The sequence below is a fragment of the Heterodontus francisci genome, chromosome 39 (genome assembly GCF_036365525.1).
Source record: "Heterodontus francisci isolate sHetFra1 chromosome 39, sHetFra1.hap1, whole genome shotgun sequence".
NCBI lineage: Eukaryota > Metazoa > Chordata > Chondrichthyes > Heterodontiformes > Heterodontidae > Heterodontus > Heterodontus francisci.
This window is the reverse complement of record NC_090409.1, coordinates 37,132,837-37,151,156: the sequence shown is the minus strand read 5'-3', so window position 1 is coordinate 37,151,156 and position 18,320 is coordinate 37,132,837. Positions and strand designations below refer to the sequence as shown.

At 51.2% G+C, this 18,320-nt stretch overlaps 1 protein-coding gene across 2 annotated transcripts in view; it reads right to left on the bottom strand.

Annotated features, from left to right (window-relative positions):
• Positions 1-15,578: 15,578 nt before the first annotated feature.
• Positions 15,579-18,320, bottom strand: part of LOC137352937 (apolipoprotein A-IV-like) — a 49,394-nt gene continuing 46,652 nt past the window's right edge. For both annotated transcript variants that reach the window (XM_068018792.1, XM_068018791.1), the window contains exon 4: positions 15,579-16,248. In XM_068018792.1, the coding sequence (XP_067874893.1) occupies positions 15,675-16,248 (574 nt within the window). In that variant the 3' untranslated portion in view covers positions 15,579-15,674. The remainder of the gene's footprint in view (positions 16,249-18,320) is intronic.

Genomic DNA, 18,320 nt, shown 5'->3' with positions numbered 1-18,320 from the left:
CAGGCAGCCGGTGAGTGCAGGAGGGATCCAGGCTCAGTGCTCGATCAGTGCTGAGTTTGTCAGTCCCAGGGAAGGGTCTTTAATGTGCTCCGCCTCAGTCCCCTAAACAACAAGAAGGGAAAATCCCACGGGGGCTCAGCTCGGAAAGCTAACTCAGAGGAACCGGGCCCTGTGTGCGAGCAAGGGGCAAATCTTCCCGCTGTGTTTACGATGTCGCGACCGTGTAATGAGTGAGGAAAAAGCTCCCTTGGCGATGAAAGGGGGTGACAGATCTCGGCGAAGCGCCCCTCCCCCGCGTCGAAATGCTGGCGCGAACTCGCTGTCCAGTCTCACGCTGGAAGAATGAGCATGTTGCTACGGTAATGGAGAGCACCGGGCACTGCAACTGTGACCCTGCGTGAATCAGGGCCTGGGGAGAGATGGGGGGCAAGAAGTGACTGGGAAGAGTTCTCGAAAACACGGGCTATGGTTGGTACCTGGAGGTAGTGGTGTAGTGGTACTGTCCCTGAGTTAGTATTTCTGGGGATATGGGTTCAAATGCCAAAATAGCAGATGATGGCATTTAAATTCAATTAATAAATAAAAAAGGAAATTGAAAATTGCTCTCCCAGCATTGATCCTAGGAAGCTATTTTTAATTGTTACAAAATCCCACCTGGTTCATTAATATCCTTTAGGGAAGGAAATCTGCTGTCCTTACTGGTCTGGCCTACATGTGAGTCCAGACCCACACCACAGTGAAATGGCCGAGCAAGACACTCGGCTGTTAAGGGCAATTAAAGATGGGCTACAAATGCTGGGAGCTCAAACCATCAAAACCTGGGTGGCCAACCCATCGTGTCAGTTTCACACCCAGGGGGAACGGGTCACAAAGCCCCCTGCTCCCCGTCTCCCGTCGATTATCCCACGGCTAAGGCTGAGCAGTCTGGCCTGTCCCTTTAAGAGGCGATGGCAGTGTCTGTAAATAGAGCCAGACACAGACTTGACACTTCCTCCCGCAAGGACTGGCCATGTGTCAGTAATCAGAGCTCCCTGGGTACTGCCTGTGCGCAGTTTGCAAGTTCTCCCTGTGACTGCGTGGGTTTCCGCCGGGTGCTCCGGGTTCCTCCCACAGCCAAAGACTTGCAGGTTGATAGGTAAATTGGCCATTGTAAATTGCCCCTAGTGTAGGTAGGTGGGAGTAGAATGGTGGGGATGTGGTAGGGAATATGGGGTGAATGCAGGATTTGTATAAATGGGTGGTTGTTGGTCGGCAAAGACTCGGTGGGCCGAAGGGCCTGTTTCAGTGCTGTATCTCCAAATAAAAATGAAAAAAATAATAAAATGGGTGGATCTGAATCTGTGCACTTTCTCCCTCTGACTTGAAAGTCCAACACCCTGTAATGCTTCTGATAACAGTTTTACAGATCTATCCTGTTAAAGACTGTTGGACGTACACACCCAGGTCTCCTGCTTCTCCTCATTATTCCTTCTCAAGTATATTATAATGAACGCCACTTGTTAATACCTCCCTTGACCTTTGCTCTCTCTGCTAACTCCACATCCCAAGGATCTCTTTGCATTCCCTGCAAAAAAACCTTTTACTGTCCCTTTAACTGAACTTTGCACCAGCTGCAAATCCCACTTGGAGACACGAGCCCCTCTTGACTGCTTATCTCGAAAGTCTTTTTGTAAATTCTGACACTGAGAGGCTTCTACGATGAAGCCGGCTGTGAACTCTGTATTCTTGTCGAACCGTGACTCAGCGCCGATAAAGGAGTTTCGTGCGACAGTGAACGTGCAGGCTGTGCCCGTCAGGTCTGAGCCATTTACCCGTGACTGCAGTTATACTGTGCGGACTGACTTGGAAGGAAAGCCGTGCACTTCTCCAGCGCCTGTCACAACCACCAGTTGCCTCAAAGCACATCGCAGCTAATGAAGTATTTTTTCAGGTGTGCTCATTGTTGCAACGTAAGAATTGCAGCAGCCGATTTGCACACAGCAAGATCCCACAAACAGCAATGTGATAATGACCCAGATCATCTGGTTTTTTTTTAGTGATGTTGGTTGAGGGATAAATATTGTCCCCAGGACACCGGGGAGAACTCCCCCTCCCCCTCACCCCCCCCACCCCCCCCCGCTCTTCATCCAATTAGTGGCCGTGGGATCTTTTATACCCTCCTGAGAGGGCCGACGGGGGCCTCGGTTTAATGTCTCATCTGAAAGACGGCACCTCCGACAGTGCAGCACTCCCTCAGCCCTGACCCTCTGACAGTGCAGCACTCCCTCAGTATTGACCCTCTGACAGTGCAGCGCTCCCTCAGTATTGACCCTCCGACAGTGCGGCACTCCCTCAGTACTGACCCTCCGACAGTGCAGCACTCCCTCAGTACTGACCCTCTGACAGTGCAGCACTCCCTCAGTACTGACCCTCCGACAGTGCAGCACTCCCTCAGTACTGGCCCTCTGACAGTGCAGCACTCCCTCAGTACTGCCCCTCTCACAGTGCAGCACTCCCTCAGTACTGACCCCCCAACAGTGCGGCACTCCCTCAGTACTGACCCTCCGACAGTGCGACACTCCCTCAGTACTGACCTTCCGACAGTGCAGCACTCCCTCAGTACTGACCCTCCGACAGTGCAGCACTCCCTCAGTACTGACTCTGCAATTGTCGGCCTGAATTTTGGCCCAAGTGTAGGGGTGGGGTTCGAAAGGCCTGAAACTCAGACCTCGTCGACAGAATCTGCAGGATCAGATTTCTGATCATTTGTCTTGCTTTGGGCAGTGGGAAAGGTAGGATGCACACAACTCCACTTTCCCATCCTCTCCCTCGATTTCCCTCAGCGCCCAAAAAACTCCCGATCCCGGCCTTGAATATACTCAATGACTGAGTATTCACAGCTCCTGGAGTAGAGAATTCCAGAGATTCACAACCCTGTGAGTGAAGACATTTCTCCCTATCTCTGTCCCAAATGTCCGACCCCTTACACTGAGACTGGGACCCCCTCCTCTAGTTCCAGACTCCCCAGTCGGGGGAGGAAACAGTCTCTCAGCATCTACCCTGTCAAACCGTCTGAGAATTTGATATATTTCAATGAGATCCCCTCACATTGTTGTAAACTCAGTTGAGTTTAGTGCAGCTGATTCAGGCTATCATGTGATTTTCTCTCTCTGTCTCCCTCAGTCTGCATTTCCACAACTGTGGTTTCAGTCTGTCCCTCCTGAGTCAGGTTTGTTCTGAACAGCATCTGTGAGTCATTCAACATAACCCAGCCACATCTGAAAAATATGCAACACACACACATTAATAATCTTATCACTAGCCGGTTAATCGTTCAGAATCAGCAGTTTAATTTTAATCTCTGACTCTCGTACTTTGCCCCAGAACCCTCCCGTTGAACTTGATCTGCATAGAAACGGTTGGAAACCCAACTGATATCTGGGCCCTCAATGATTGCAAGAAGCATCAGGAACATGGGAACAGGAGGAGGCCCATTCAGCCCCTCTCTCGAGACTGTTACACAGGAACAGGAGGAGGCCCATTCAGCCCCTCTCTCGGGACTGTTACACAGGAACGGGGGGAGGCCCATTCAGCCCCTCTCTCGGGACTGTTACACAGGAACGGGTGGAGGCCCATTCAGCCCCTTTCGAGCCTGTTACACAGGAACAGGAGGAGGCCCATTCAGCCCCTCTCTCGGGACTGTTACACAGGAACGGGGGGAGGCCCATTCAGCCCCTTTCGAGCCTGTTACACAGGAACAGGAGGAGGCCCATTCAGCCCCTCTCTCGGGACTGTTACACAGGAACGGGGGGAGGCCCATTCAGCCCCTCTCTCGGGACTGTTACACAGGACAGGAGGAGGCCCATTCAGCCCCTTTCGAGCCTGTTACACAGGAACAGGAGGAGGCCCATTCAGCCCCTCGATCTTGTTAAACAGGAACAGGAGGAGGCCCATTCGGCCCCTCTCTCGAGCCTGTTACACAGGAACAGGAGGAGGCCCATTCGGCCCCTCTCTCGAGCCTGTTACACAGGAACAGGAGGAGGCCCATTCAGCCCCTTTCGAGCCTGTTACACAGGAATAGGAGGAGGCCCATTCAGCCCCTCGATCTTGTTAAACAGGAACAGGAGGAGGCCCATTCAGCCCCTCTCTCGAGCCTGTTACACAGGAACAGGAGGAGGGCCATTCAGACCCTCTCTCGAGCCTGTTACACAGGAACAGGAGGAGGCCCATTCAGACCCTCTCTCGATCCTGTTACACAGGAACAGGAGGAGGCCCATTCAGCCCCTCTCGAGCCTGTTACACAGGAACAGGAGGAGACCCATTCAGACCCTCTCTCGAGCCTGTTACACAGGAACAGGAGGAGGCCCATTCAGACCCTCTCTCGATCCTGTTACACAGGAACAGGAGGAGGCCCAGTTATTGACATATTGAAATCGGGTATTCCTGCTGTATAATCAGGAGCCTGGTTTAAACTCCACCGTTGCTCCACAGGCTTCCGAGAGGTCGGGAAACATGGCAGCGAATGGAGGTGGGAGCTGCCGGACTCACAAAGTAACAGCAGTCCCTGTGGCCTAGGAGAGTCAGGCCTGCTCCTGCCAGCCCCTGAAGGAAGCCTTCGGCCTACTCCTACAGATTGCGGCCCCTCCCTGACACCAGTCACCATTGCCGAGCATTCCTCTCCAGCCTGAACAGTCTTTCTTCTTTCAGCCCTGACGCCTGATCTCTCTCTCCCCTGCTGTGAGGGCCAACCTCCACACAGCCCTCCTCCAAAATCCCCAGCCATCCCGGTTACTGGAGACCATTGCCTACTACCATTAGTTTCCCCGCCTGGCAGCGGTTTGGAGCATTGTGTCCAATTCCAGTCACCACACACTATAGGAAGGATGTCAGGGTCTTGGAGTGGGTTCGGAGGGAGATTTACTGGAATGTTCCCAGGGATTAGGGACTTCAGTTAATGTGGAGAGACTGGAGAAGCTGGGATTGTTCTCCTTAAAGCAGAGAAGGTTAAGGGGGAGATTTAATCGAGGCGTTCAAAATCATGAGGGGGTTTTTGATGGAGTAAATGAGGAGAAACTGTTCCCAGTGGCAGGAGGGTCGGTAACCAGAGGGACACAGATTGAGGATAATCGGTAAAAGAACCAGAGGGGGAGATGAGGAGAATTTTTTTGACGCAGTGAGTAGTTGTGATCTGGAACCTGCTGCCTGAAAGGGCGGTGGAAGCAGATTCAATAGTAACTTTCAAAAGGGGAGAATTGGAGAAATACTGGGAGGGGGAAGATTAGCAGGTCGATGGGGGAAAGAGCAGTGGGGGGAGAGTGGGGACTAACTGGATAGATCTTTCAAAGAGCCAGCACAGGGACGATGGGCTGAATGGACTCCTCCTGTGACTTAGTGACATTTGATAGGTGAGCACCAGGCTGGGAAATTCCACATTCCCTTTTAACATTGACACATCACCTTCGTGCAGGAATATTGGAAAGATCCCATGGCGGAATTCAATCCAACACCAAGGAATGATACTTGCAGGAGGAATTGGAGGACAAGTATTAACTTACCCAGGAAAGAGTGTCAGGACTGCCGGATGGTAGAGGGGAAAGAATTGGGAACAGAACAGGCGAACTGCCAAGAGGAGGATTGTGATTGAGTGAGTTAGAATCAGTGATGCATTCCGTCCCAGTTCACCCCATTCCACAGAGGTACATACAGGATCCATTGGAATTCCAATGGATCAACCCCTTTCCCATTCACTCTCATTGTACACAATCCCAATGGATCAAACCCCTTCCCATTCACTCCCACTGTACACAATCCCAATGGATCAAACCCCTTCCTGTTCACTCCCACTGTACACAATCCCAATGGATCAAACCCCTTCCCATTCACTCCCACTGTACACAATCCCAATGGATCAAACCCCTTCCTGTTCACTCCCACTGTACACAATCCCAATGGATCAAACCCCTTCCTGTTCACTCCCACTGGACACAATTCCAATGGATCAAACCCCTTCCTGTTCACTCCCACTGGACACAATTCCAATGGATCAAACCCCTTCCTGTTCACTCGCACTGGACACAATCCCAATGGATCAAACCCCTTTCCCATTCACTCTCATTGTACACAATCCCAATGGATCAAACCCCTTCCTGTTCACTCCCACTGTACACAATCCCAATGGATCAAACCCCTTTCCCATTCACTCTCATTGTACACAATCCCAATGGATCAAACCCCTTCCCATTCACTCCCACTGTACACAATCCCAATGGATCAAACCCCTTCCTGTTCACTCCCACTGTACACAATCCCAATGGATCAAACCCCTTCTCGTTCACTCCCACTGTACACAATCCCAATGGATCAAACCCCTTCTCGTTCACTCCCATTGTACACAATCCCAATGGATCAAACCCCTTCCCATTCACTCCCATTGTACACAATCCAAATGGATCAAACCCCTTCCCATTCACTCCCATTGTACACAATCCCAATGAATCCAGCCCCTTCCCATTCAATCCCATTGTACACAATCCCAATGAATCCAACCCCTTCCTGTTCACTCCCACTGTACACAATCCCAATGGATCAAACCCCTTCTCGTTCACTTTCACTGTACACTATCCCAATGGATCAAACCCCTTCCCATTCACTTTCACTGTACACAATCCCAATGGATCAAACCCCTTCCCATTCACTCCCATTGTACACAATCCCAATGGATCAAACCCCTTCCCATTCACTCCCATTGTACACAATCCCAATGGATCAAACCCCTTCCCATTCACTCCCATTGTACACAATCCCAATGGATCAAACCTCTTCCCACTCACTCCCATTGTACACAATCCCAATGGATCAAACCCCTTCCCATTCACTCCCATTGTACACAATCCCAATGGATCAAACCTCTTCCCACTCACTCCCATTGTACACAATCCCAATGGATCAAACCCCTTCCCATTCACTCCCATTGTACACAATCCCAATGGATCAAACCGCTTCCCATTCACTCCCATTGTACACAATCCCAAAGGATCAAACCCCTTCCCATTCACTCCCATTGTACACAATCCCAATGGATCAAACCCCTTCCTGTTCACTCCCATTGTACACAATCCCAATGGATCAAACCCCTTCCCATTCACTCCCATTGTACACAATCCAAATGGATCAAACCCCTTCCCATTCACTCCCATTGTACACAATCCCAATGTATCAAACCCCTTCCCATTCACTCCCATTGTACACAATCCCAATGGATCAAACCCCTTCCCATTCACTCCCATTGTACACAATCCAAATGGATCAAACCCCTTCCCATTCACTCCCATTGTACACAATCCCAATGAATCCAGCCCCTTCCCATTCAATCCCATTGTACACAATCCCAATGAATCCAACCCCTTCCTGTTCACTCCCACTGTACACAATCCCAATGGATCAAACCCCTTCTCGTTCACTTTCACTGTACACTATCCCAATGGATCAAACCCCTTCCCATTCACTTTCACTGTACACAATCCCAATGGATCAAACCCCTTCCCATTCACTCCCATTGTACACAATCCCAATGGATCAAACCCCTTCCCATTCACTCCCATTGTACACAATCCCAATGGATCAAACCCCTTCCCATTCACTCCCATTGTACACAATCCCAATGGATCAAACCTCTTCCCACTCACTCCCATTGTACACAATCCCAATGGATCAAACCCCTTCCCATTCACTCCCATTGTACACAATCCCAATGGATCAAACCCCTTCCCGTTCACTCCCATTGTACACAATCCCAATGGATCAAACCCCTTCCCGTTCACTCCTATTGTACACAATCCAAATGGATCAAACCCCTTCCCGTTCACTCCCATTGTACACAATCCCAATGGATCAAACCCCTTCCCGTTCACTCCCATTGTACACAATCCCAATGGATCAAACCCCTTCCCGTTCACTCCCATTGTACACAATCCCAATGGATCAAACCCCTTCCCATTCACTCCCATTGTACACAATCCCAATGGATCAAACCCCTTCCCATTCACTCCCATTGTACACAATCCCAATGGATCAAACCCCTTCCCATTCACTCCCATTGTACACAATCCCAATGGATCAAACCCCTTCCCATTCACTCCCATTGTACACAATCCCAATGGATCAAACCTCTTCCCGTTCACTCCCATTGTACACAATCCCAATGAATCCAACCCCTTCTCGTTCACTTTCACTGTACACAATCCCAATGGATCAAACCCTTTCCCATTCACTCTCATTGTACACAATCCCAATGGATCAAACCCCTTCCCGTTCACTCCCATTGTACACAATCCCAATGAATCCAACCCCTTCTCGTTCACTTTCACTGTACACAATCCCAATGGATCAAACCCCTTCCCATTCACTCCCATTGTACACAATCCCAATGGATCAACCCCCTTCCCATTCACTCCCATTATACACAATCCCAATGGATCAAACCCCTTCCCATTCACTCCCATTGTACACAATCCCAATGAATCCAACCCCTTCTCGTTCACTTTCACTGTACACAATCCCAATGGATCAAACCCCTTCCCATTCACTCCCATTATACACAATCCCAATGGATCAAACCCCTTCCCATTCACTCCCATTATACACAATCCCAATGAATCAAACCCCTTCCCATTCACTCCCATTGTACACAATCCCAATGGATCAAACCCCTTCCCATTCACTCCCATTATACACAATCCCAATGGATCAAACCCCTTCCCATTCACTCCCATTATACACAATCCCAATGGATCAAACCCCTTCCCATTCACTCCCATTATACACAATCCCAATGGATCAAACCCTTTCCCATTCACTCCCATTATACACAATCCCAATGGATCAAACCCCTTCCCATTCACTCCCATTGCACACAATCCCAATGGATCAACCCCTTTCCCATTCACTCCCATTGTGCACAATCCCAATGGATCAAACCCCTTTCCCATTCACTCCCATTGTACACAATCCCAATGGGTTAAACACTCAATGAATCTCAATGGACTGACAAACAGGAGAACAGAGCAGTGGATGAGACTAACTTGAAGTTCAATCAATTTGGAACAGGCCAGTTTTTGTCAGATTGGGAATTTCAGGACTTAAGATGTGAAATAAATGGGAGGAAAGCCGTAGGAAATAGGGAATAATTTCCCTCTTGTTACAAAGGGCCACTGTAGTTTTCCCATTCCGGTGGAGCTCAGTACCTTGTAGCTTTCCCAGCTTTATCATCCTTACAGATGTTGATGGAATTTTCCAGTAGGTTTTGATTTTATTTCATTTTATTAATTTTATTTATTGCAGGAAGGCAATCAAACAACTGGAACAAATTTCAAGTGGGGTAAATATTTTTTATTTTTATTCATTCATGGGATGTGGGCGTCGTTGGCCAGGCCAGCATTTATCGCCCATCCCTAATTGCCCTTGAGAAATGCCTTCTTGAACCGCTGCAGTCCATGTGGGGTAGGTACACCCACAGTGCTGTTAGGAAGGGAGTTCCAGGATTTTGACCCAGCGACAGTGAAGGAACGGCGATATAGTTCCAAGTCAGGATGGTGTGTGACTTGCAGGGGAACTTGCTGGTGGTGGTGTTCCCATGTATCTGCTGCCCTTGTCCTTCTGGTTGATAGAGGTCGCAGGTTCGGAAGGTGGTCGCAATGTTGAGAACTTACAAAGAAAAAATCGAGGTGTTCCTGGTATTTGAATCGATTCACACTTCAGTATACTGAACGAATGCTGTGGCAATTTCTTACAGAAAAAGACAGAGCTCGATGAGAAGGAGAAGTTTAATGGGACAGTTGCTTGAGATTTCAATCATTTCATAGACTCAGAAGGAGGCCATTCAGCCCATCGTGTCGGTGCTAGCTCTCTGCAAGAGCAATTCACCCAGTCCCATGCTCCTCCCGCCCTGTCCCGGTCGCCCTGCAAATGTTTCTCTTCAGATATTTATCCAATTCTCTTTTGAAAGCCGTACCCCTATTAATAAAGCCCAGGATACTGTATGCTTTATTAACTGCTCTCTCAACCTGTCCTGCCACCTTCAATGATTTATGTACATATACACCCAGGTCCCTCTGTTCCTGCACCCCCTTTAGAATTGAACCCTTTATTCTATATTGTCCCTCTATGTTGTTCCCACCAAAATGTATCACTTTACACTTTTCAGCATGAAATTCCGTCCACCACATTCCACCAGTCTATCTGTGTCCCCTTTAAGTTTGTCACTATCCTCCCCACAGTTCACAATATTTCCAAGTGCTTTGTGCGGGACTGATATCCTTCATTGAATTTTTTCGGGTCGTTTTTCCCCTGGACCATTGGGAAGAGGCTGGTGGACATCGCAGAATTGAGGAGATGGCCCAGCAGAACAGGCAGCACTGAGGACTCGGAGCACCGTCCATTGGCACATAGGGAATTGCTGGATGGAGACAGTCCACGTTCCAGCTCACATTCCACCAACCCGCGAGTCAGATGATGCAATGAAGATGTTGACCAATCACAACGATCGATCGCTATTGATATCTATTGATCTCTTATCGACAGGAGGTCAGGCAGTCACCAGTGGTGGAGGTCATTGGGAAATCGGAGATCCAAACGCACCTGGAATCATTCAGTGATCCAGCACAGGAGGAGCCCATTCGGCCCATCGTCCCTGTGCCGGCTCTTTGAAAGATCTATCCAATCAGTCCCCACTCTCCCCGCCACTGCTCTATCCCCCATCGACCTGCAAATTTTTCCCCTTCCAGTATTTCTCCAATTTCCCCTTTTGAAAGTTACTATTGAATCTGCTTCCACCGCCCTTTCAGGCAGCGCGTTCCAGATCACAACAACTCACTGTGTAAAAACATTTCTCCTCATCTCCCCCCCTCTGGTTCTTTTACCGATTATCCTCAATCTGTGTCCCTCTGGTTACCGACCCTCCTGCCACTGGGAACAGTTTCTCCTCATTTACTCCATCAAAAACCCCTGGCTCCTTTCAAGGCACCGAGCACCTCATGTTTCAAATTATTCACACCGACGTCAATAATATGGGGCAGTGGAGGGGCGTTTAAGAGCTCAGAGATGCTTCATCCAATGCCCCCTCATCTCAGGCTAACAGAACAGTCCTGGGAAGGGTTATGGAGACTTGAGTTGCAGACAACAACCACCTGCATTTATGTAGCCACTACCCCGCAAGGAGCTCTGGGACATGGAAGGTGCTGGTGAAATGGGCCGTCTGTAAGTCTAGTGTCATGTGGGGTGGAATGTGAGCAGCTGGGCTGTCGCTTGGCCATTCTGCAACAACTTGCATTCATTTAGCACCCAAAAGGTTGCTTCACAGGAGCGTCGTCTCCCAACAACACCGAGCCACGTCAGGTGATATTAGGGACCGGCGACCAAAGGTTCGGTCAAAGAGGTCGGTTTATAAGGAGCGTCTTAGAGGAGGAGAGAGAGAGGCGGAGAGGTTTAGGGAGGGAATTCCAGAGCTTAGGACTCCAGGCAGCTGAAGGCACGGCCGCCAATGGTGGAGCGATGGGAATCGGGGGATGGGCAAGAGGGCGGAATTGGAGGAGCGCAGAGATCTCGGAGGGTGGTAGGGGCTGGAGGAGGTTACAGAGATAGGGTGGGTTGTAGGGGCTGGAGGAGGTTACAGAGATAGGAGGTTTGTAGGGGCTGGAGGAGGTTACAGAGATAGGGAGGGTTGTAGGGGCTGGAGGAGGTTACAGAGATAGGGAGGGCTGTAGGGGCTGGAGGAGGTTACAGAGATAGGGAGGGTTGTAGGGGCTGGAGGAGGTTACAGAAATAGGGAGGGTTGTAGGGGCTGGAGGAGGTTATAGAGATAGGGAGGGTTAGGGGGGCTGGAGGAGGTTACAGAGATAGGGAGGGTTGTCGGTTCTGGAGGAGGTTACAGAGATAGGGAGGGTTGTAGGGGCTGGAGGAGGTTATAGAGATAGGGAGGGTTAGGGGGGCTGGAGGAGGTTACAGAGATAGGGAGGGTTGTCGGTTCTGGAGGAGGTTACAGAGATAGGGAGGGTTGTCAGTTCTGGAGGAGGTTACAGAGATAGGGAGGGCCGAGGAGGCCATGGAAGGATTTGTAAAGAAGGATGAGAGTTTTAAAATGGAGGAGGGTGAAGTCGAGGTTTGGTGCGATGGGTTCAGATGGAGCACTCTGCAGTGGCGTTCGGCCCATCGAGAGTGACTATCAGGGGTTTATCCAAATGTTTATGAAAAGGTAGATTGTGCCTGAGTTGTGAGGATGCTTCGAGCCGGAGAGATGAAGAACGTTGAAGCACAGTGTGGTTGTTAACACTCCGGTCAACATTATTCACTGACACTCAGTGCATCAGAGTCCCACCTCTCCAGAGACACAAACCCAAAATCCAGGCCGACACTCTCAGTGCAGTTACTGAGGGAGTGCTGCACTGTCAGAGGGTCAGCACTGAGGGAGTGCTGCACTGTCGGAGTGTCAGTACTGAGGGAGTGTTGCACTCTCAGAGGGTCAGTACTGAGGGGGTGCTGCACTCTCAGAGGGTCAGTACTGAGGGAGTGTTGCACTGTCGGAGGGTCAGTACTGAGGGAGTGTTGCACTGTCAGAGGGTCAGTACTGAGGGAGCACTGCACTGTCGGAGGGTCAGTATGAGGGAGTGCTGCACTGTCAGAGGGTCAGTACTGAGGGAGTGCTGCACTCTCAGAGGGTCAGTACTGAGGGAGTGCTGCACTCTCAGAGGGTCAGTACTGAGGGAGTGTTGCACTGTCGGAGGGTCAGTACTGAGGGAGTGTTGCACTGTCGGAGGGTCAGTACTGAGGGAGTGTTGCACTGTCGGAGGGTCAGTACTGAGGGAGTGCTGCACTGTCAGAGGGTCAGTACTGAGGGAGTGCTGCACTGTCGGAGGGTCTGTACTGAGGGAGCACTGCACTGTCGGAGGGTCAGTATGAGGGAGTGCTGCACTGTCAGAGGGTCAGTAATGAGGGAGTGTTGCACTGTCAGAGGGTCAGTACTGAGGGAGTGCTGCACTGTCGGAGGGTCAGTACTGAGGGAGTGCTGCACTGTCGGAGGGTCAGTACTGAGGGAGTGCTGCACTGTCAGAGGGTCAGTACTGAGGGAGTGCTGCACTGTCGGAGGGTCAGTACTGAGGGTGTGCTGCACTGTCAGAGGGTCAGTACTGAGGGAGTGTTGCACTGTCAGAGGGTCAGTAATGAGGGAGTGCTGCACTGTCGGAGGGTCTGTACTGAGGGAGCACTGCACTGTCGGAGGGTCAGTATGAGGGAGTGCTGCACTGTCAGAGGGTCAGTAATGAGGGAGTGTTGCACTGTCGGAGGGTCAGTACTGAGGGAGTGCTGCACTGTCAGAGGGTCAGTAATGAGGGAGTGTTGCACTGTCGGAGGGTCAGTATGAGGGAGTGCTGCACTGTCAGAGGGTCAGTAATGAGGGAGTGCTGCACTGTCAGAGGGTCAGTAATGAGGGAGTGTTGCACTGTCGGAGGGTCAGTACTGAGGGAGTGCTGCACTGTCAGAGGGTCAGTAATGAGGGAGTGCTGCACTGTCAGAGGGTCAGTAATGAGGGAGTGTTGCACTGTTGGAGGGTCAGTACTGAGGGAGTGCTGCACTGTCGGAGGGTCAGTACTGAGGGAGTGCTGCACTGTCAGAGGGTCAGTACTGAGGGAGTGCTGCACTGTCGGAGGGTCAGTACTGAGGGTGTGCTGCACTGTCAGAGGGTCAGTACTGAGGGAGTGCTGCACTGTCAGAGGGTCAGTACTGAGGGTGTGCTGCACTGTCAGAGGGTCAGTATGAGGGAGTGCTGCACTGTCAGAGGGTCAGTACTGAGGGAGTGCTGCACTGTCGGAGGGTCAGTACTGAGGGAGTGCTGCACTGTCGGAGGAGCTGTCTTTTGGATGTTAACTGAAACCGAGGCCCTATCTTCCCTCTCAGGTGATCATTAAACATCTCTTGTTTCAGCGACTTGCACGGATTGGAAATGAACTTTCCCTGATTTTTCTCCCTGTAAAATGGCTCAGGCGTTTTCGTCTGGTTTCATCAGGGGACCACATGGTTTTGGGTGAGGTGAGGTATGGGCCTCAAATTGGATCGGCCCGTTTTATTGGACATGGGCATGGCGATTTACAACCTGCCGGTACCCAGGCCGATTGGGGTGGGCAACATGCAGATTTGGTGCACCCACCCCAATACGATAGTTGCACCATGTTCACCAAGGGAGGCCCATGTTGCTTCCTGCTTCTACGTGATGTCTGTAGCCTCTGCGCACAGTTGGAGGGCCTGGCAGCATTGTTTGCAAACCACGTGGTGCAGCTCGCCTGCTCTTCTTAAAGGCAGGCTGTCCCTTCTTAACGGGAACTTGCAATGTGAACATGATTGTTGCAGTTTAGATTGTTGCAACATCAAGAGCAAGGCAGATTGAGTATTCCGGAGTGACTAACGTGGAACGGGAGGCATTAGTAGTGAAGGTGAGCAGGAGGAGTGACGCCATGGTTCCCTGGGCGAGGAGAGGTGGGTGCCCGGGAGACCCTCAAGGAGCACCCTCAGAAGGGAGTGAGAGCAGATGGCCTGCAAGGTCAACATCCATCGTCTGGATTCGAGGGTCTGGCAGCGGTGCTGGAAGAGGTTCAATGACCTCACAAGGGCCGTCAAGGTCAGTGAATGAATTTTCACACAATATCCCCTACCCACCATTCTGCCCTCTCTCTTGCAGAACGAGGTGATGCGCGATCGAAGGGAGGAGAGCAGAACTGGCAAGAGACAAGGACGCCTGCACCTCCTGAGCCCCACGGAGGAGATGGCTCTGGGGGGCCTGCTGTGACAGAGGCTGTAGCACCTGGCGTCGAGGAGTCTGTCCCCAAATTGGCACGGGACGTGGCGCAGAACTCGTTTTCCAGCCACACCACCCGCACCCCCCCCCCCCCACCCCCCCATCCGCAGCCTCTGCTGTATTCCCCCCGCCGTGCAGCAGACCCGGAGGCCCTTTAAATAAGGGCTAGTGCAGGGCCCATCTTGCAGCTGTGCAATTGTTGTTTGCGAGGTGAATGACGGAGGGGCCCTGCCCGCACATTGCCCAAAATGTGTGAACCCTGCGTCGCGCCAGCCGGCCGGGCCGCCTGACTTCAGGATATCGACCAATCAGGGCACTCGGGCGCACGCTGGGGACGCCCTCCCCTCCCAGAATGCCGCTGCAGGCCGCGCAGGAAGCAGCCAATGGCGCGGCACGCAACAGGAAAGGCGGGGGTTGGGGTTAGGCTGGCGGGTAATCATCCCCGATTCACGGCCTACATATCGTAAGGCACAAAGTAAACCGATTGTGCGCGGGATGGGCGAGTTAGATTTGAGGGCCTTATTCCCATCTCTCAGTGTCTGCTTGTAGGCCCCGGCCCAGTTAAGACAACACAAACGAGGGATTGGAGTGACGCGCGTTGGAGTTTTCAAGCCTTGACACAGCCTCCGGTCTTCAGTCGCCTGGGAAGATGATTAGAATCTAAAAGTAGAAAGAACGATGGCTAACTGTCATGCGAGAACAGACACAAAATTTATTCAGAATTTATACAGAGGGTCACATTTAACTCAAGTGCATGGGAAGTATTTTCAACTTGACAAGTGGGGAGACCCACTTAAAGATCAGACAGTTAAGGGAAACGGAATTTCGGAACATTAATTAATTGGAAGACAGGGATCTAGATGTTCTCCTCAGTCCTTTCCCAGATGGTATTCAACTTTTCCCGCAATTGCTGGTCGTAATCTTTCATCTTGTTGTTCAGGTCCTCAGCGTAGGGGACGATGTTTTCCTGGAGTTCCTGGGCCTGTTGGACGATCTTGACCCGAAGTTCCTCAATGAAGGGGATCAGGCCCTGACGGAACTGCTCGATGCCCTGGTTTACCTTCATTTGGATCTCTTCAGAGTAGGGAGCCATCTTCTCCTTGAAGGTCTCCATGCTGAGTTGGATCATCTCCTGCAGCTCCTCCGCGCCGGTGGCCAGGTCCTGGCGGATGGTCTCCGAGTTCAGGTCGACCTGCTCCTTGAGGGTCTGCCGCAGGTTCTGGATGCTGAGGTTGATCTGCTCATTCAGCTGCTCGGCGTAAGGAGACAGCTTGCGGTTGGCCTCCTCGATGTTCTGGATAATCTGCTGCTGCATCATCTCGGCGTTGCTGCTCAACTTTTCCACCAGATCCTGGGCCAATGGACTCATCCTCCTGCTGACCTCGATAGCGTAGAGATTGGCTTCATTCATGCTCTCTCTGATCTTCTCACTTGATAAAAGGGAAGCAGATATTGCATGAATTCACCAAATAACACATGAATTCACCAATTCTGACAATGATTCTGACCCTCTGACAGTGCAGCACTCCCCCTGTACTGACCCTCTGACAGTGCAGCACTCCCTCAGTACTGACCCTCCGACAGTGCAGCACTCCCTCAGTACTGACCCTCCGACAGTGCAGCACTCCCTCAGTACTGACCCTCCGACAGTGCAGCACTCCCTCAGTACTGACCCTCCGACAGTGCGGCGCTCCCACAGTACTGACCCTCCGACAGTGCGGCGCTCCCACAGTACTGACCCTCCGACAGTGCAACACTCCCTCAGTACTGACCCTCCGACAGTGCAGCACTCCCTCAGTACTGACCCTGTGACAGTCCAGCACTCCCTCAGTACTGACCCTGTGACAGTCCAGCACTCCCTCAGTACTGACCCTGTGACAGTCCAGCACTCCCTCAGTACTGACCCTCCGACAGTGCAGCACTCCCTCAGTATTGACCCTCCGACAGTCCAGCACTCCCTCAGTACTGACCCTCCGACAGTGCAGCGCTCCCTCAGTACTGACCCTCCGACAGTGCGGCACTCCCTCAGTCCCAGCACTGGAGTGTTGGTGTAGATTTTTACGCGCTGGTCACTGGAGTGGGGTTTGAACTGACGAATGTCTGACTCAGAGGCCGGCTTGTTACCCAATGAGCCACCACATAGGTCAGATAGCAACATTACATATGGTTGGAGTTTTGAGCCAAGTGGTTGAAATATATAGACAGGAAAAATGCTCCACAATCGCAGGAACATTGCACAGACTGGACTTTGTCTTCCCTCGAGTGTAGATGATTAAGTGGGTGATCTAATCGAGGGGTTTAAGATGATTAAAGGATTCGATCGGGTCGATAGAGAGAAACTATTCCCTCTGGTCGGGGAGGGGGGAGTCCAGAACAAGGGGGCAGAACCTTAAAATTGGAGCCAGGCTGTTCAGGGGTGATGTCAGGAAGCATTTCTTCACACAAAGGGGAGTGGGAATCTGGAACTCTCTCCCCCAGAAAGCTGTCGAGGCTGGAGGGGGGTTAATTGGAAATTTCCAAACTGAGATGGATAGATTTTTTGTCGGGGAAGGGGATTAAGGGTTACAGGACCAAGGCGGGGAGATGGAGTTAAGATACAGATCAGCCACAATCTAAATGAATGGCAGGATATGTTTGAGGGGCTGAATGGCCTCATCCTAGTCCTACACTCAGAGAGGGTGCTTATCGTCCATATTTCATTCCCCAAATGTCACACTTCTATAATTTCTCAAGGTTAAATTCCGTCTCCCGTTGTCCTGCACACTCTCATATCTTGTCGGGTTATTGGGTAATTTCGGAGTCCCCTCCTTCACTGTCACCGTGCCCTCGAGTTTGGAATCAGTTACAAACTTGACTGTTTTCCTTTGAGTTTCTGAACCCAGGTCATGGTTGCGAATTAGAAACGGTCGTGGTGCCAGTGTTGCGTTTCAAAGGACCCCATTACGTACCCAGAGACCCCACTCCCCCACTATCATAACCCAACTCTTCAAATGATTACTCATTAACCCCTACCCTTTAACCCATTTCTTATTTTATCGCAAGTGAGGGTTTTGAGAGATGGTCTTCGATGGGAGAGTTAGGGGACCAGAGGGATGGTCTTAGATGGGAGAGTTAGGAGACTAGAGGGATGGTCTTTGATGGGAGAGTTAGGGGACTGGAGGGATGGTCTTCAATGGGAGAGTTAGGGGACTAGAGGGATGGTCTTCGATGGGAGAGTTAGGGGACTAGAGGGATGGTCTTCGATGGGAGAGTTAGGGGATAGAGGGATGGTCTTCGATGGGAGAGTTAGGGGACTAGAGGGATGGTCTTCGATGGGAGAGTTAGGGGACTCGAGGGATGGTCTTCGATAGGAGAGTTAGGAGACTAGAGGGATGGTCTTTGATGGGAGAGTTAGGGGACTGGAGGGATGGTCTTCAATGGGAGAGTTAGGGGATAGAGGGATGGTCTTCGATAGGAGAGTTAGGGGACTAGAGGGATGGTCTTCGATGGGAGAGTTGGGGGA